Genomic DNA, 20,477 nt, shown 5'->3' with positions numbered 1-20,477 from the left:
CATACCCACTGAGTTTTTAATTGCTGTCTATGTCTTTTTCAAGTAAGGAAGAAGTGAAAAATCTGTAAGCCATTCCCCAGTTCTTTTTAACCGAGTATTGCTCATAAAACTGTGCTGTTTGATGATTACGAAGTTAAGCATATATTGATAGCAATTGAATTATTGCTTCTTAAACAAAAGCTGTATAGACCCTCAGAGTAATGTTCTGCAACTCTGTAAAATATGGTGTCCATGCTTATCTGCAGATTATCAATAATCAGCAAGACTTTCTAGAGGGCTAGCAATACACGTAAGGTTTATTTCCAATATAATTTTCAGCATATGAAAATGTCAGCCGGATGAGATGAGTTGGTCCATCAAGCCTATTGACAGCATGCTGGGAAAAAAAACATTGTTGTTCAAAACCCCTTTATCCCCCTGATCATCAATCACCTTCCCCTTGATCACAAGGCCAAATCTTACCTATGAATACCTTATGTTTATATAATCTGTTTTCTGCTCCAGTCAGGAACTGGTTGAACTCCCTTTCGAAGGCAATGAATCTGCATCTGCCACTGTAAATGATTGTGTATTCCTGAAGCTTGCAACACATTGGAAAAAGGACTATTGGGGCGGCACGGTGGGTCAGTGGTTAGTACTGCTGCCTCACAGCGCCAGGGACCCAGATTCAATTCCAGCTTTGGGTGACTGTCTGTGTGAGTTTGCACATTCTCCTCGTGTCTGCGTAGGTTTCCTCCTAGAGTCCAAAGATGTGCAGGTCAGATTAATTGACCATTCTAAATTGCCCATAGTATTAGGTGCATTAGTCAGAGGGAAATGGGCCGGGGGGGTTACTCTTCGGAGGGTCGGTGTGGATGTTGGGCTGAAGGGCCTGTTTCCACACTGTAGAGAATCTAATAAAACAAGAAAAAAAATCCAGTCTATTTCTGTTTCAATCTGACATCGGTTGAGCTAATGTCCCAAGGTCCTTCTCAATCTGTCAAACTGTAATGATCTGTCAATGAGGATACTATACAGTTCTTTATTATTGACCTTTAGTAGACCATCTCTATGTCTGTATTTCTGTCAGGCTGTAGCTAAAACTATACAAAGCAGTAGTCAGACCACAGCTGGAATACTGTGAACACTTTTGGGTTCTTGTCTAAAGATAGATATACTGGCATTGGAGGCAGTCCAAAATAGAAGGACTGACATAGATAATGAGTAGGTTGGGCTGTACTCATTGGAGTTTAGAAGAATGAGAAGCAACCTTCTTAAAACATACAAGATGCTTACAAGAATTGACAAATTAACTACAGAAAGGTTGTTTCCCCACTGTGGGCAAGTCTAGGACCAGAGGGCATAATCTAATTATTACAGGTTGCACATTTAGGACAGACATGAGGAAGAAATTGTTCTCATAGTGGGTTATGAATCTGGAGGCTGGGTCACTAAGTACATTCAAGGCTGAGGTAGACAGATTGTTAAGCAAAAAGGGAATGAATGGTGATGAGGAACAGGCAAGCAAGTGGAGTTGAGGGTCATCATCAGTCATGATCTCATTGAGTGGTAGAGCTGAATAATCAATTTCTGCTGATGTCTTAAGGTCTTATTAGTAAATAGACAAATATCTTTGAGTCTACCTAAGGTTCATTAAATTATTCTTGCATCTGTCCTGTTCCAAAACAATTTTTGCCCCATGTTGGAAGGGGAAAGGTACCGCATAGTGCTCTTCTGAATGTAGTCTGATCACCAACCAATACGGTGTCAAAATGTAGTCTGATCACCAACCAATACGGTGTCAAAAAATGAATAATTTATGCTGAATGTTCTATTAATATAATTCAATATCCATTTAGCTATAACAGTTTATTTATATTGATCGTGAATCTTCAGTGCACTGATCTCTTGTCCTCTTTCTACAGAGTTCCCTGTAAATGCAACATTAATTCTGTGTTGGCTAAACTGGCATGCACCATTGCCTAATAACAATTATTGTGAGAGGGTGCTACGCCATAACAAAGATTAGGTAGTCTTAGATTTTAACATAATCTCCTCTCCACTGTGTAGCAAAATGACTGCAGAAAAGTTAGTTGCTCTGATAGTTAGAAAACTTAATATTTTTTTTCTCTCTAGAACAAGATGTTCATTTATCGAGGAAAGGAATATGAGCGACGTGAAGACTTTGAAGCAAGACTGTTCACCATATTTCCAAATGCAGAAAAAATGAAGACAACATCTCCTCCAAGTGATGACATTAAAAACTCTTCTGGACAGTGTATCCTTTAAATGTGCGCAAAGCAAATTTCCAATTTAACAAAAACTAAATAAATAATAATATGACATTAGCGTTAATGTAAAACTTTCTCTGCATTTATTTTATGTATTGGACCCAAAGCACTATTTCGACAAAAAATCAACTCAGACTCAAATTGATCTCACCAGTGCAACCAACAGTAATAAATTCTTGCCAACACCATTTAACAACTATTTGTATGTAATTCAAATTATACTGTCCACTCTCAGCAGAAATCTACAAGTACAAACTCACATTGTTCATCTGGGTGTTATTGCAATTTAAATTAAAGTTTTATGTCGGTTATGCTTTACTGAATCCCTGATGACAACACACTGTCTCATATTCAAATGGTATTGCCACAAACATCAGAATATAACAACATTCAATGTCTTGTATTGCTTGTATAATAAACTCTCTTTAATCTTGCTCAAAGCAAATTTTGTTAGGAAAGACTTTGAGACATGCGAAATGCCAAAAAAATTGCTTTGTTTGAAATAAAAAGTGAAACGTTTGTTTACTTCAGATTTTATTGACATATATTTTTGAATTTGCTTATCGTGGTTCCGAATCAGTGTTGTTCCACCTGCAGTGTTTATAATCTAGTAACAGCTCTGGCGCAATGATGTACAGTAGTTTGCAGTCATAGTATAGTAAGAACATAAACAGGATCAGGCAATTCAGTGTCTTGAATCTGCTCCGTTGTCTAATACTATTGTGGCTGATCTCATCTCGACCTCAACTCCAATTTCATGCCATCTTCCCATAATCCTTTTAACCTATTGCTAATTAGCCAAAAGCCTTCAAGACTCTTTGTTTTCCTTTTTGGTCTTGTGTTTCTTGACTATATTTGTTCTGCTACTCATCAATCATGGTTTAAACCATGAGCATGCTAATATCTTAATTTCTATGTTGTAGTTAAAGGGAAAGGGTATTCTGTTATTGTCTCCCAAAAAGGTGAATTGGCTGACTATTACCTGCCTCTTGAAGGAAATTGGGTACAAGTGCTTTAGATACCAGTGGCTTCATGAACAAGTTGAAAGACTCTTGACAATATGGTAATTTTAATTACCAATTTGATCTGTTCTAACTCATCAGTTTACGGGTAGTTAAAGTACAAGCTGCAAAGAAAATAGTGTTTCACCAGCTTGATTGAGTTTTTTTTGAGGACATGACCAAGACATTAGATAAGGGCAGAGCAGTAGACATTGTCTACATGGACTTAAGCAAAGTCTTTGACAAGGTCCTGCTTGGTAAACTAGTTACTAAAGTTAGATCACATGAGATCCAAGAATACCTTGCCAATTGGACACCTGATTGGCTTGATGGTATGAGTTAGGGTGGTGGTAGGGGGGTTTTTCAGACTGGAGGCCTGTGACCAGCAGTGTTCGGCAGGGATCAGTGCTGGGTCCAATGGAAGCATTGTTAGTTCTTTTGCAGATGACACCAAATTGGTGGTATAGTGGACAATGAAAAAGATTATCTAAGAGTACAATGGGATCTTCACCAATTGTGACAGTGGCCCGAGGAATGACAGATGGAGTTTAATTTAACTAAATGCGGGGAGTTGCGTTTTGATAAGATGAACCAGGGCAGGGCATACACGGTTAATGGTAGTACCCTGGGGATCAGAGAGAACTAGAGGTTCAGGTATATATTTACTTGAAAGTAACATCAGAAGTCGATGGGGTGATGAAGAAGACATTTGCCATGTTTGCCTTCATTGGCCAGAGCACTGAGTGTAGGAGTTGGGATGTCATTGCAGCTTTACTGGACATTGGTGAGACCACTTTTGGGGTATTCTATACAGTTCGGGTCACCCTGCTACAGGAAGGATATTATTAAATTGGAAAGGGTACAGAAAAATATTTACAAGGATGTTAATGGGCCTGGAGGGTATGACTTATATGGATAGGCTGGGACATTTTTCCCTAGAGCATAGAAGGTTGAGAGGTGACCTTATAGAGGTTTATAAAATCATGAGTGGCATTGATAAGGTGAATAGCCAAGGTCTTATCTCTAGGATTGGAGAGTTGAAAACTAGAGGGTATAATTTTAAGGTGAGAGGAGAAAGATTTAAAAGGGATCTGAGGGGCAACTTTTCACATAGACTTATTCGTTTATGGTATGGACTGTCAGAGGAAGTGGTTGATGCAGGTACAGTTATAACATTTAAAAAGTTGCATGAATAGGAAAGGTTTAGAGGGCCAAATGCAGGCAAATGGGGCTGGTTAAATTGAGAAACGTGGTCGGCATGAAGAAGCTGGACCAAAGGATCTGTTTCCATGCTGTGTAACTCTATGACTCTGTAATTGAAAATCTCTGTCTTCAAATTTATAGTGTCTCAGCATTCACCACACTCTGGGGCAGTTAATTCCACAGATTCACAATCCGTTGAGAGAAGCAATTCCTCCTCATTTCTGTTTTGAATCTGCCAAAGTCCAAGACCTCTCATTCTAGGTTGCTGCACAAGGAGAAACGTCTGCGCAACATCTACTTTGTTAATCCCCTTTAACATCTTATATATCTCAATTAGATCTCAATTAGATCTCCTCTCATTCTTATGAACTCGAGCAAAAGTATTCCTAAACTGCTCATGAGTCCACCATTTCATCTCTGGAATTAATCTAGTGAGTCTTCTTTGAACTGCCTCCAGTGTAATTACATCCTTCCTCCAGTAAAGGGACAAAATTATACACAATATGCCAGATGCGAGTTGGCAAAATATCACCTACTTCCGCTTTAGCTCATCTATTGTTGAGTCTTTGATTTTTGAACCTTTGCTACCTTTGGAAACAGGTGATCCTCTGCAGATTAAGAAAAAGTGACTTTATAATGGAGTTAATATTGTATCAAAAATTTAGTTCATAGTTGTATATGATGCCATGGTTGCAAACAACTTATTGCCAGAATGGCATAGAAGCATTCATTGCAAAAGGTACCGAGGTTGTAATGGGAATTAAAAATGAATGTATTTCTCCCCACGTTTAAGGCAAGGACATTGTGGATCATCTAAAGCTAGATGCTAGACAAAAACAATAGAGAAAACCATATCGGTGATGCTGAGGTAGAGCTGGGTGTCGTCAACATAAATTTGAAATCTGATCTGATGTTTTTATCTGGTGTTATTAAGAACAACATGTAATTCTGAAAGAGGATGTATCCTTGCTAGCTTCCAGTGGTAACGGATTGAAGGAAAAATAATTGCTGGAGATGCTGTGACTTCAAATTGATAACTAAATAGGGGAAACAGTAGAAAATAAAGTTGATTCAGAACTACGGCATGGGAGAGCATGAAGAGGAGGTTTTATTTGGTGAAGATGGGCAGTTGAGGTAATGGAACAAATGGATTCAAATTTACTGACAAAGAATTCCATTAGCACCTTGTTTTTGAAATGTGAATTGAAAAAGCAAAGAGAAATGTGCAGGGATAGTTGGATATTACATGTAAAAAGCCAGAGGTTATATTTACTTTCCAGGATAATCCTGAAGTTATAGATAAATTTTGCATGGACACATGATGTGGTTCAGCCATACCTGATATATAAATGGTGTTTGAAATATGCTCAAGTAAACTCTTTAACAAACTCTTGTAGATATTCAGTGTTTCACAGTGCAAACCATACGTGAACTGCCACCAAAATTCAAGAACAAGACTGTGTCTGAACAAATACTGAGGTAAAACCGACTCCAACCTTCATTATTTACATATGCTACAAGATCCATCCAGAAAAGTTATTTGGCCCCTACTTATGCATTCACCCATAGACAACCCTTTTAAACACTCCCACTACATTTCTATTGTTTCCTAACTTGTTAACTCTACCATCTTTGCAAGAGTTTCCTTTTGGTGTTTATCAATCTTTGCGTGACGGACTTTACAATGTTACCTCGATGGTAACATTTTATTCTGAACCTATGCCCTTTTGTTGTCCTCCTGTCAAAGTTTAATTTAGAGCAGTATTTGAATTAAGGCTCTTCTCTACAGTGTCTCAAGCACTTGAATGTTTCACTTGTCTCTTGGCAACCAGGGCTAAGCCAAATGCTCACATTGCAATCTGACCAGATCAAATGCACACTTCGATTGCAATATCCTCCGACTTGTATTCTGCTGTAAAAGAAGCAAAATATCAAGCAGGTTCCTAATATTTGCAGCTAAAGCATGTCATTCTGGAAACAAACAGCAAGTTACTCACCTTCTGTGGAGACAATAAATGAGTTAACTAGATAACAGGGTACCTACATCCACAAAGTTAATTTATTTTTCTTTGCACGGATATTGCTTGACTAAGTGTTTCTGGTATTCATTGTTTTTGAATTTTATTCCAGAGTTTTAGGTTTATAGTTGCTGCTGTGTTCAATTGAGTGCATTAAAATGTCATTGGTTATTTCAAAACCATTTGTAAAGTATATTGCTTATTTTACCTTTCTTACCTGCAATATTTTACACTTTATATATTACATTTTTCTTCACTCAGCATCATATACTGCCTTTGTTCTGCAGCACCTTGACTGCCATAGGGGTTTCTCAAGTCAACCTCTTGAAGTTTAAAAATCACAGTTTCATAATTACTGGGTTTTTTTATTTATAAAAATTTGGTCACTGCCTTAGCTTGTGGCAGATACTTACTCCAACAATCAACTTTTATACTAAGTATGAGAATCATTTATAAAACAAAAGTCTCCTACTGCTGAAGAATAATAACTATGGAAAATAAAAGTGTGATTTGGTGTTCTGGGGTGTTATCATTCATTTGCAACAGAAACATATGAAAGCTTTGGAAAATTAAGTTGGCTCATCATTTGTCATTCATAAACTTTAACCTGTGCAAAAAACCTGGGAACATTGTAAAAATTAGACAGAATAGTGCAATGTTTCAAAAAAGACCATTGAAATAAGCAGACACATGGCAAATACAATTTAATATGAATAAGTGTGGGATGATATTGTTCAAGAACAACAGAATGGAGCACAAATGTAATTGGTATTATTTTGAAGTGAGTACAAAAGCAAAGGGACGAGTCACTTTTAATTCTTTCACCAATTACTTAATTTCTGTTCTCTGCTAATTGACCCCTCAGCCATAGAGAAAGTTCTCTACGTACTTGATCTGAACCCTTCATTATTTTAGATCACATTGTCAAATTTCTTATGCATCTTCCAAGCTCAAAAGATGAAAACAAAACGTCTATCTATTTGTATAACTAATATCTCATCCTTGGAAACATTTCCCTAGGGGCTAAGTTTCACAGTATTGTACATCTTGGGGGTACCTAAGCAAGGATGAATACAGACACAAAATGATTGTGCCAGCTAGTATACATGTCTGTTTGAAAGTCTGGATTCAGTACACAATTTTTGGTCCAAATTGATGATTACCATAACTTGACAGGAGATTCTTAGTCGGACATTTCAAGGTTTTGCATATGAATACTGATTAGAAGCCATTTCATGAAGCTGTATATATTGCCTCCTTATAAAGAAGGTGTTCAGTACACTGTCTAGCATCCAGCAGCAGGTTGCAGGAGAGCTTGGGGACTGAAAAAAGAATGTACACAGATTTTCAGATGTGACATTCTTGAAAGAGGCACAGACACTCCTATACAAGGTGAGGAGTCCACCCACATCACCGTTGTATCCCTCTCCCCAGCAGAGGTTGATGATGACTCCTATATTTTTTCCAATAGTGTGATGTTCCACAATATTTTTAGATGAAGTCTTCAGAGAATTTAAGGAACAGGTGTTGCTCAAGTGTACCAGAAGGTCTGTCATTATATGGGTGGTCGTCACAGCTGAAGCAGCAAGTATATTTGAAGTGATGTCAATCACCTTAAGTAGTGTTTGGAGTCCATGTCCACTAGGATAAGTAATAGCCTCCAAAATCCATCTGACCTAATGAGCAGTAGCAGCTGACAATCAGCCCTAAATGAACTTCTCATCCGCAGTTCGTAATTTATACTTAACTCATTCACCAGGTTGATATCTTTAATTAAAAACAGCAAAATGATTATTCCAGATTATTTCAAGACCCACTGTTTAGATTTTCTAATCAATCCATTCAGAGATGTTATTACAGACCAATGGAGTAGGTGGAACTTGAACTCAGGTCTCCTGGTCAAGAGCCTACCTTCCCCAGCTTGAAAGATTTTTTTTTCCACCTGAACTTACTGGCACAGTTGTCCTCAATCACCTTCCCCTCTGGATCAGAGTGACATTTCCTTGAAGACAATTAATTCACAAGGCAAAAAGTAAAAGACTGGGGAATAGTGGTAAATTGGATGGCAGCACATGTTTAGCAATAGGATAGAGGTTTTGCTGTGATACTATTTGTTGGTTTTAAGAAGACTAACTGGAGAGTCAGTTTAGAAATTAGAAGGTTTTAGGGTCAGGTTTGTCAATCATGAAACTTATTTTTTGAACAGTGATCGTTCACATCTAGAGTATGGTACTCAAATATAAAGTTGGCTTACGATCAGACTTCATGGTTTTCTGCTGCGAACTGACTATATTATCCAGTTGGCAAAGAAACTCCAAGACAGAAGTTGTTTTGGTGATATTTTCTGGATATTATTAAGTTTATCCTAGAAGGCCAGAAATTACAACATGAGATGCTAAAATATATACACATTAACTTCCTCTCTCCACTGTTTTTTAAGTAAATGAATTAATGATGCACTTAACAGCTTTACTGAAACATAATTGAATTTCAAACTTTAATTATCAGTATTGATGTCTATAGAAAAACTTCAAAATCTAGTAGAACAAGTTCCATGAATTATTTCCTGAATAGATGGGACTGAAATAACTCCAGAGGCAAGTATCCTGTCACAAAGTCACCCCTTTATTTACACATGGGGAGGCCTAGCTCTCAGGGTGAACAGAACCTTTGACACTCCTTTTTTTTTATATTGTCCAAAACTATTTTATTTACAAAACAATGGCACAAAGGGACTGCTCAGTCTATGCTCATGCACATTTCAATCACCTTGAATATATGACAACCCTAACCTATCAATCTTGAGTCAATTCAAATTCAGAACCGCTAGAGACACCGTAATGATGAACTGAAATACATCCAAGAGGGCAAATCAGAGTGGACAAATATTGTCCAATTTACAGACATTTAAATAGGTTTAAAGCTCTTGCATTCTTCAAGATTAGCTAAGAAATGGACAGCTGTCCTTGTTTACAAACATGCCATTTCCATTTTAGTGTTAACATCCACAATATTAACTTGCAATATTATGATCCGCATTATGCAAGAACGTGAAAAAGAGGGAAAAGAGAAGTTTATCTAACTCAATCGACATTGGAAACTCACATACACTCCTGTTTATATCTGTCAGCTAGGGCTCCCTGATTGGACTAGCTTAACAACCCCAATCAGGGAACTCATTCAATGAGGTCAACCTGGCTGACGTCATTACAAACAGTAGGACCGGCTCAGATTCCTCCAACTCTTCCTTGGATATAGATGGCATGTAATGCACAATAGCTTGCCTCTTGCACCTGGAGCTTCTCAGAAGAAATTCATTCCCTTCTTCGGGCAGCAAAAGTGTCAGGGTGACAACATCTGTCATGTCCGTCTCAGATTCAGGGGTATCTTCAATGCTTGATGGAGAGGAAGAACCACTGGTTCCAGAACAGTCAGAATCAAGGAGCTGGGCACATTTTTCTCCCACACCGTTTAAGAGTTTGCAGTTTTCTTATAGTCCACATCATTGTTCAGGACTGACTGTCGTACCTACCCAAACCTTATACTAGACCTGACCTCACATCGACCATGCTTCTTACCCCTGCAGGGCCATTCCCATGGATCCTACACCAAAGTTTGTCCCCTGAAAGAAACTGTCTCTCTCAGTCAGCAGAGTCTTGTGTCCAGTATTGGCATTCATGATGCCTTTTAACTCACCCCCCGGATCCATGAAGATCAGATTTAACCTGATGCGGAGTCTTCTCCCCATTAGCAACTCTGCTGGAGTTATCCCTGAAGTTACATGATCAAATAGGAACCAGGACAGTTTGGTTTCTAGTGAAGCTGTTTTTTTCTTCAAACCTGCCTTCAAAGTTTGGATTGCTCTTTCTGCCAGATCATTGGATGATGGGTGGTATGGCGCTGATCTTATATGTCGAATATCATTCAACATCAGGGAGAACTCAAATTCCCTGCTGGTAAATGTTAGAAAGACACGCACACGAATTCCTCAAAGAATGGTATTCCAACCAGAACTCTTATCAACAAACACATCGGCTTGGACCCCATTTACCACCCTCTGAGAAAAGGAACCAGAAATTACATCACCACAGGAAATGACATCCCCATCCCAAGGAAACCTAAACACAGAAAGCGGGTCATAACACCAGTGCTTCACTGATGATGTTACTTAGTATGGTGATGAAACGCCTGAAAATGAACCTTCCAGCTCAGCAAGCAAACTTACATCCATAACCAAGAGTCCCTGTGTTCAGGATGTGTCCTGAGTGAGGCTATGCAATTGCCATTCTTCAAGTTGTCTTCCCCAAGGTCTGTTGAGCTGGTGAGGGTATCCACTTCCATCAAAATACACTGCAATTCGTATGCTGTACTTGCCAATGATAAAGTCAGTTGTAGTGCCTGTTTGAAGTCCAGTTGGGCCTCATCCAGTAGACACTATTGCATAGTTACATCATTGATCCCTCATACCAAAAGTCTTTTAGCATCTTATTAAGGGTTAATGCAAAATCGCATGCCTCTACCAGTTGTCTTAATCTAGTCAAAAATCCCCTGGACTCCCCTGCTTCTCAAATTGCTGAGTAAAACTGATAACGTCTCAGAATTAGAGGTTTAGGGTCTAAATCCATCAACTCCCGAAAGGTTTTCATTTTTGGTACCTCAGGAAAAGGTTATGTTCCTGATGACCAGGAAAGGTGCGGGTCCACAAGCTTTTAGGAGAATTAATCATTGCTTTTCATTTGGCCCAATGTCATTTGTCTGGAAAACAAAATGCATTCTTTCCACATACTGGGCCCAGTCTTCGACAGCAGGATCAACTGAGTCAACCTTCCCAACTAACAGCATGGTGTCAGAAATGCTTACCCCAACTCAGCGATGACTGTTGGGAGGGAATTTCTTCAGGAGTATACTTCTCTCTCATTGTCACTGGAATCCTGCCACTCAGTCATCCTTTATTTACACATGGAGTGTCCTTGACACTGATCCAGCTTCCTCAGTCAGCTGTCAGAGTGAACAGAACCTTGGACCTTCCTGTTTATATCTTTTTTCCTTTTTCTATTTTTGTGTGTATTTTCTCTCCCACGCCCCACTATAGTGCTTATATTCTAGCACCCATCCCATTTATGCATAGGTGCAAAACACAGTGAAAACACCAGGTGTAAATAATTTTATTACTACTCCACCACCAGGAAAATCACCCAGGTAGGGCTCACTAATTGGACCAGTTTAACTCATTCTCTGAGGTCCGCCTGGCTGACCTTGTTACAATCACGACAGTGACAATTGTCAATGTTCAACGTAAAGTTCAAGGCTGTTCCAAAAGTAAAGTGTGTGTCAGTGTCACTTCTGTTAAAATCTAACTAAATAAAAGGAGTACTAACAGTTTCTGTGTGTGTATCATTGGAAGTGATTTGATATTGTAGCCTCATTTCTAAGTTTAGGTAACATTTAATTTGTGGCACCTTCTATAACTAGTCAACTTGCCACCTCTATGACTAATATATTGTATTCCTCAGCAAATTATATCTTGTTCAGAAAATTCTGTTGTATGTACTGGGCTCTATCTCTTATAACCATAACTTAGATTTTATTTCTATCATGGGAGTGGTCTGAAAGGCTTATGAAAAATGACTGATTTATCGTAGCAGTTGTATTCTTACCTAGAATTGTTTTTGCTCTTACAGTTTTTATGATTTTTCTTTTACAGTTTTTACACAGTGAATGAAGTACAGAAGTTCCAGTATTCAAGACCAATCAGGAAAGGAGAGAAAGACCCTGACAATGAATTTGCTGTAATATACTTTGTTTCTTAACTGTAACTTTTGACATAGTTGGAATATGTTCTTAATTGGTAGAGGTGGGCATATGCTTATAAAAGTCATTAATTTTAATCATTTTCTAATAAATGGCATTCTAAAGCAGTGGACTCCCATTAATATTTGCATTAATAAAAAGAGAAAATATTGGAATGAGACATGGCTGAAAATTGCTTTTGTGATGTATTTAAGTGGCCCTAAAGATCAAAGAACGTATTGTTCTCCAAAGTGAGATCTTTAAGCGCAATCATTGCTCAAAGTACTTAAAATCTTTGAAGTTCTGTTTTTTCACCTAGGCTTGAATTTGACCCTCTGCTTATTGAGCATCCTCCTAACCTCCAGTCTTTGCTCATCAGCACCTTTCATCATAATGCAACTTTATATACCTTTTGCTTCCTCTGATCAATAAGTTTGCCATGTTTCAAGTCATATATAAAATGCAGAAGATTTTATTTTAAATTTGGAAGCTGTAAAAAGAACAAAAGAGTTGAGATTAAAAGAAAATGACTATTATTCAGAACTGTTAATTGACCACAACAGTGCTAACTTTTCAAATGTTTCCAGTGACAATGTGCATTCCAAAGCTGAGAGAGAAATGTGTTATAATTATTTACAATTTGAATTTAATTCCAATTCACCTATACTGCAGGGAGTACTTTATTATTGTAATTCTAATCATTCACGCTTCTCGAATCTTTCATTATTTAAACCCCAGTTATATTGTTGTACATTTTGACATATCCATTATTTTCTTTTTTATTATTCAATGTTCAGAGATTCAGAAAAAATGTCCAGCCTAGATTTTTAATCAGATTGACCTACAAATGTTTTGCTTACTTAGAACTAATCACACTTCTAAACAGCAGCATATTAGGCAAAAGGACTGAATGGTGAATAATTGGAGCTTAAAGTAACTATATTTGTAAATTTTTCACAATTGAAATTAAAGAAACTGAAATAATTTTACTGATGCATTTTTCTTTTCTCTTGTGCCCATGCAAGATGAATAACGTCAAACAGGAGTCAAGATTGTTTTTTTACTGCATCATTTATTAGTGCAGTTTTGTGCATAATGGCAGGTCTAGTGAATGATTCTTAATAGTTTTATTTTTCCAAAGCTAAGCTAATTGCTATAAACTGTTTTCATAGAATATGTGGATTGAAAGGACCACGTACGTGACAGCATACAAATTGCCTGGCATCCTAAGGTGGTTTGAAGTGAAATCTGTCTCAATGGTAAGCATTACCTAGAGTGTCCTAAATCAACTACTTTACAAATACAGCATGCAGATAAAATTAATGTCATTTTTATCTGTTTAGGCTTCACAAGTCATCTGGTCAATGGCTAATAATGTAATTGTGATGTTCACAGAAAAATGAAATCATGCTGGAAGCTCTTACATAAGATTGTATTATTTGTAGATTTGTATTGAACAATGATTAGTAATTGATCGAGAAAAAATGCTGATACCCAAACAGATTATTCAGTTAGATGTAGTGCAATTCTGCAGTTTCCCCAAACTAATTTGTTGAAATGTTCCAAAAACATCTAAGACCTTTCTGGAACTTAACTTTTTAGTATAACAAGTTCCAACAGTTTCTTTAATATCGTTCTCAAATATTTTCAAAGTTTCATCTGCTTAATAGTTCAATCTAATACATTACAATGATGTTTGTTTGCAAATTATTTTGACTAATTGATATGTAACTTACTTTATGATTACATACCACATTAATTCAGTTAAATTGAGGCAGGCTGTGACCTCCCTGTCTAAATGGCATTGAGAAGCATTGCCACCAGCCTGGTTCAGGGATTGACCTGAAATCATGGGTTCTGCATTTCTGCAGTGGCAGGCATTATCACTGAGCTATGTACAACAAACATCAGAGTCTCAAGAGGAGCTGGAAAGCAAAGGAAAATGAAAGTACTGAAATATCCAAACTTTCATTTTCCTCATCAATCTATACAGCTAGGCTTTTAGGCAAATCAGTCCAGGACACCACTTTTGTCCATTGTAACCACTTGTTTTGGATAGTCTTGATAGAGATTAATGCTTACGCTCTGGATGGGCTGCTCCAGGCTACTGATGAGCTATAAACCCTTTGCAGGACATCATGCTTTCCCAAAAGACTAAGATTGATAGTTTTTTGATGGGCAAGGGAATCGAAAGTCATATGGGCAGACGGGAAGGTGAATGAGGTAAGAATCAGATCAGGCATGGTGTTATTCATAGATAATAGCACCCTTGAAGAGTTGAATGGCTTCATTGTATGTCTGCATATCTACTACTGTTCCAAGTATTGTACCCCATAAGGTCACTCCTGAGGGTCTGATGAACCCTCCTTGGACCATCTGGGGGTTGTCCACTTCAGCGATGTTTTGACATGACAATAAAGGAGTCATAATGTTTTTCATTTTGTGCAGAACAGTATGGAGGCTATATCCATTCACATATCAGGTTAAGCACAGCCTAATGTTGCCATGGGGCACTTTGAATGCAGGGTAGCCTGGTATTTGTTGTTTGCATGCCAGTAGGTTCCTGAATACTCATGCTCATGCTGGCCTGTTCCCTCTGGATCACATTCTCTTTGACTCTGACTATGCCTGTGTGAATTGAAAGTACAACGAAATTTGGGTGTCCACACCATAACACATTGTCGATGGAAGTATCAGAGGAAGGACAAATGTTCTGCATGTAATGTCTAAAAATGAACCTTCAGTTGTTTATGATAATTCCAGTTAAAAGAGAGTGTTGAGCACTGCTGACACTGTGAGGACGCACCTGCAAGATTGGGTGTGGTAAAACTTTGACAGCATTAGGTTACTGTTGTGTGGATCGAAAATAGAGGACTAAAGATTGATCTTTAGGAAAATGCAGATGTAACAGCACAGGAAGAAGAAGAGAAATTGTTGCCGATGGTTATCCACTTATGACTGAATAGATGGACTGTTGGAGACAAATAAGGGCAGTGCCATTCAAAATGACTATGGAGGACAAATGCTAAAGGTGGGTGGTGCAGTTAACTAGATCAAAGGCAGCAAATGTATTGGTTATATCTGGGGGAGATAGTTTTCCAATATCATAGTCACAGTAGGTGTGATTTATGACTTTAGATAAGGGCTAAAACAGAACTCTCGGAAAGGCAGAAACCTAGAATTGTGGGAAAGATGGGCATGGATTTTTAAGGCAGAGGAAAGGGAGCTGGAGATTGAGTGTTGGTCTACAAGGGCAGAGGTACCCAGAGTTTTTTTTTGTGTGGAGAGGGTGATAACAGATTTGAAGGCATGAGGAGCTGAAACTCTTAACACTATCAACTAAGAACTAGAAAGGGAGATTTGGTGGTTGGTAACATATAGTTGAGAACATAGGAGGTTGGTTGAGTGGACAAGATAAGTTTAATGTATCTATATGGGGAGATGGAGAAACTTGAGAAAGATGAGAGTTGAGGATTAGGACAAGTTTAGCCTGAAAGCTAGGGAATGGAGAAGAAAGGTAATTGAAAGAATGTTCGCAATCAGTGACAAAGAAGTCAGAGCATTTTGTATTTGATGGAGGGAAGGGTAGAACTGGCAGGGAAAGATAGTTTTTAATGTACAAGTAGTATCAAAGGGGTGTGTATGTTTATGTATATGTGAGTGAGAGGGACACTGAGTAGATTCATAACTGCAGAAAGGTAACATTGAATGCTGACTCAGATTTGTAAAGACAATGCCACTGTAATAGGAACAACTGTTAATGTAAGATTGCAATATTCACAGTAAATGATATGTCCATGTTCAGGGTTTAAGAAATGCAAGGTTTTCAATAAAGTAATTTAGATCTATCAAATTACAAGAATTGTATGGATTAAGCTAAAAAGAAGAAAGCAAGGTGAATTTCACTACTGCTTGCTGCGTAAAATAAATCACAATACTTTGCATACCAGCTAGATGTTGAGATGTAATATGGTGAATAGCTTTTAGCTTTGAGCCAGTACCTGTGAGATCTTTGTTTTCAGTATATTATTAAGGGTTCCTTACTATGGCTAAGCAACTCATATCACTTCTTTAAATTTACTGATGGAAACCTTTAGAAACTATATTGAGAAATTTTGAGAAATATCAAAATAAATTATGTTAATATGCATAATGAAATGAAAAATATTGAAAAGGTAGAGAATTGTTTATAGAAGAAAAATTATTATTTTAAGTTTAATAATATGGTGGGCTTAAATCCTAGATATAGCAATAATTTATATTTATGATTTAACAGTCTGTACCTGCTAATTTTGCATGATGATTACAGTTTGGTGTGAAATAAGAGTGAACTGCATAATTTAATGACAAAATGTCAGTAAATATTAATAGTATTATCAGTGCAAATACACTTGAGGAAGAATTATTCAGTTTATTGAACCCTTAATCCCATTATGTCATTTTGTTAATTTTTATTCTTGGCGATTATTCAGGTGTGCACTATTAAGTACTAAAATTTCCTTTATGTTTGAAATGGTTATAATAGTCTTTTAATGTTATCACTGTTTTGTCTGTTTGTAATTTCCTTTGATGGATCTCATTAGATAGTTTTACCTGCAAGAGCAGTTATTCATGGAACAACACTGCCATTAAATGGCCAGATAATCCCACAGATCTTCACTTGCATTTTAAACAGGGTGGTATTAAATAATATTTAATATTGTTATTATTTTAATAAATTTCTATGTAATTTTAAAGAGGAAGTAACTCAGTAATTTTCTTGAATTTAACAACAAATTGCAGCACCATCTTTGCAGGAGGTGTTCATGCATTAGGAATTACATTGACATAATTTTGCTGTTCAGTCATTTACATGAAAGCATCATTTTGTTTTGTCTGCCAGTCTTACAAGCCATCTGTGAACACTTCAACGGAGTTTTGCATGTAAGATTCAAGACACGCTATCGTCAGGTTCTCAGTAACATTTGAAATTTGACAAATGGGAATCTGACCATCTGTCCACCCATATCAAATAAATTCTCTCATCATAAGTCAAATAATTTTGTTTATAGGATCTTAACTATTGTGCTTTTAAGTATCTATAAATTCTACGATTACTAATTGAATTAAGCAGTAATTCTTTGATATTGTAAATAGAGGTTAAGAAATTACAGGTTTTTTAATACGTTCATGGGGATTATGCATAACTGGCAAGAGCATTCATTACCCATCTGTAACTACCGTTGAGGATATACTGGTGTGGAGCCAACTTTTAGTGCTTGACATTTATCATTAAAACTAAGCCTATGTTGCAAGTAAATGGCAGCAGGCATTCCAGCCTGTTGGCCTGCTCATCCACTGCCTGTTTTATCTTTGCAAACGCATCCAACAGGTAAGGATCATACTTAAGAGACAGATCTGTTAGGTCAGGTTTCCCAATTCTACCTTCCCAATTACTCAGTGTAAATCCAGTCTGTTATCATTATGCTACCAAAGGTCGGTTTCAATGTTGTATGACTCGATGACTCTATAACTACTACTTTGTATTGATCTTCAGAGTAGAGGATAAGTGTTAAATCCCAGGAGTACAAAGAAAACTAGAAATAGATTGAGGGAATGAATGAACTAGATTTAATGTGAGCTATAAGAAGGGAGTGATAGAGAAAGTAGAACTAAAAAGACTAAAATAGTTTAAATTTCTGGATCTGAGGATTTTCACCCAAGGGAATGAGTTAGAAAATTGTTGTGCCAATCATCATGATTTTTCAGAACTTTTGATTCTGGGATTGTCACTTGGATTGAAATAATGCTGGTATTATGCATGATTTCAGAAGAGCAAAGTTATGGACCAATTGGTGTTGCATTACTTGTGGAAGGGCTGCTAGACATTATTATTAGGTACAGAATAAACACTCGCTTGGACAGTTATGAACTGATGAATTTAGCCAGCATGTCAGTGGTTGCTACCTAATCAAGTGAAATTTTTAGACACCCAAGCTGGTTTTCTTTGTTTATCAGCATTATTTATACAAATGTTATTGACTTGGATTGGGAACAAAATCAGAAATTCCTGGAAAAGCTCAACAGGTCTGGCAGCATTTGTGGAGAGAACTCAGAATTAATATTTCGGATCCAGTGACCCTTCCTCAGAACATCTGGTAGTTCAGAAAAAGCTGTTTTTTATGCAGAAAATAGGGTGGGGAGAGAGGTTAAGAAATAAACAATAGAGCCCAAAGAGAGAGAAGTACAGTTGGAAAGACAAATGAGTTGATATCAGTCAGCTTAGGAGAATGAATTGCTACTAGTGGGGACAATTAGTGTCTAACAATGGGTGTTTGGGCTAGCAATGGATCCATAGTATCTAGCATCCAATAGACAGCTGTTTCTGCCGCATTCTGAGATTCACACTCAGTGCCACGCATTGTTATATGCACACTTGACTTCTCTCCACCAGCTTCACGCTGGCTCAGAGCTGCACTGTCCTCTAAATTCCACTTCATCCACTGCCTTATTCAACATGGTAGCAAGAATCTTTCTTTCAAACATCAAGGAACATAAAATGCAGCAATTCAGAGATACTCATGGCCCTCTGGAACCTTCCTCCCCTCCCCTTCCCTCTAATTGCTGTCTCCTTTCCCAGCCCCTGTCATGTATTTACTATCCCTCCTCGCATGTTGAACGTTCTGTACTCAACAGAGGTCTCAGTTTTATCCCTCTGGGTCTCCACCTTAGTGAATTTCAGGCATGACATTACTTCGAACTCTTCTTCTGTCACCCTCGCCTCCATGCCTATTTCTTTGAACAAGAGTTTTCTCTCCATCCCACAGACCCTTTCGTCCATCTCCAACACTCTCCCTCCTTCAAAACTAGCAGGCATATTTTTTTAAGGTGAGAGAGGAGAGATTTAAAAAAGACATGGGGGCAAATATTTTACATAGAGGGTGGTTCACATGTGGTTTGAACCTCCTGAGGAAGTGGTGGATGCGGGCAGAGTTACAACTTTTAAATGATACTTGGATAAGTAGATAAATAGGAAAGCTTTGGAGCGATATGGACCAGGAACAGGCAGCTAGGACTAGTTTAGTTTGGAATTGTGTTCAGCATGGACTGGTTGGACCAAAGCGTCTGTTTCTGTATGCTATGACTCTGAAAAGTTGACCTTTTTGACCCCCAGATGCCTGGAATACATGTGTGGATTAGCTTACAATTATGCAGCTCTTTCGTAACACCCCCATCTGGATCATAAGGAGAGATGGATCTGCTCATAAAGAATGAAATCCGAATAGTAATGGCAAATGATCTTGGCTCAGAAGTTAAAATTGCAGAATATGTCTGAATCATGTAATGTAGTGTGGAATATCTAAGTTTTCTGTTGTTGCCTGGCACCTATGAAGCACAAGTTTTTCTTGCCACTTATGATTTCAAGGCTGAATGCAGACTTAATTTGTTCATGAATATTGTCAAAACAAAACTTATATATCACCTAGTTAAAAATCGCACAACACCAGGTTATAGTCCAACAGGTTTAATTGGAAGCACTAGCTTTCGGAGCACCACTCCATCAGGTGGTTGTGATGAACCACCTGATGAAGGAGCGGCACTCTGAAAGCTAGTGCTTCCAATTAAACCTGTTGGACTATAACCTGGTGTTGTGTGATTTTTAACTTTGTACACCCCAGTCCAACACCAGCATCTCCAAATCGTGACATATATCTTGTCAATCAAATATCTCACTTCTAAATATATTGAATAAGAGTCTCTTGAATACATTGAACACACCACACACTTTAGCAACACCTGTCTCCACCATTGATGAGCAAATAAAAATGCAAGAAGTTCAAGGTTGAATGCAGCCAAAAATGGTAAGGGTTGGTGGAGAGGAAAAGGAAGCTAGAATTGTGAGAGGTACGGAATTATGGTGCAAGGTGGGTTACAAGTACAAAAGATGAGTAAATGAAGTGTGAATGGCAACAACAGGACCATTTCCAATACCTGCTGTCTGTCTAAGTGGAAGCTCGGTTTATGATCTGAATTTGTTGAACTGAATGTTCAGTACTGGAGTACCTAATCAAAGAGGTAGAACATGTTTATGTCAAATAAATAGCAATTTACTATCTGGCATTTATTAACAAAGCTCTGCTGTTCATTGAAGTGAGATTTTTTTTTTTAAAAACTCACCTTCTGGAGGAAGAGAAAAATATTTGTGACAGCTTTCA

At 37.6% G+C, this 20,477-nt stretch overlaps 1 protein-coding gene across 2 annotated transcripts; it reads left to right on the top strand.

Moving 5' to 3' along the window:
• Window positions 1–2,120: 2,120 nt before the first annotated feature.
• LOC122547151 (dedicator of cytokinesis protein 1-like) lies at window positions 2,121–19,522 on the top strand. 2 transcript variants are annotated; one of them, XM_043685739.1, is made up of 5 exons: window positions 2,121–2,257; window positions 5,872–5,953; window positions 12,197–12,281; window positions 13,455–13,541; window positions 19,436–19,522. In XM_043685739.1, exons 1-5 carry the CDS (start codon window positions 2,122–2,124, stop codon window positions 19,505–19,507), a joined length of 462 nt encoding a protein of 153 aa, XP_043541674.1. In that variant the 5' UTR covers window position 2,121; the 3' UTR covers window positions 19,508–19,522. The 2 variants fall into 2 exon arrangements, with proteins under 2 accessions (XP_043541674.1, XP_043541676.1); XM_043685741.1 differs by lacking the exon at window positions 19,436–19,522 and adding an exon at window positions 13,626–13,699.
• The last annotated feature ends 955 nt before the right edge of the window (window positions 19,523–20,477 follow it).

Source organism: Chiloscyllium plagiosum, unplaced genomic scaffold, assembly GCF_004010195.1.
Source record: "Chiloscyllium plagiosum isolate BGI_BamShark_2017 unplaced genomic scaffold, ASM401019v2 scaf_1157, whole genome shotgun sequence".
NCBI classification, from domain to species: Eukaryota; Metazoa; Chordata; class Chondrichthyes; order Orectolobiformes; family Hemiscylliidae; genus Chiloscyllium; species Chiloscyllium plagiosum.
Note: the sequence above shows the minus strand (reverse complement) of the source record. Positions and strands in the feature narration are given on the sequence as shown.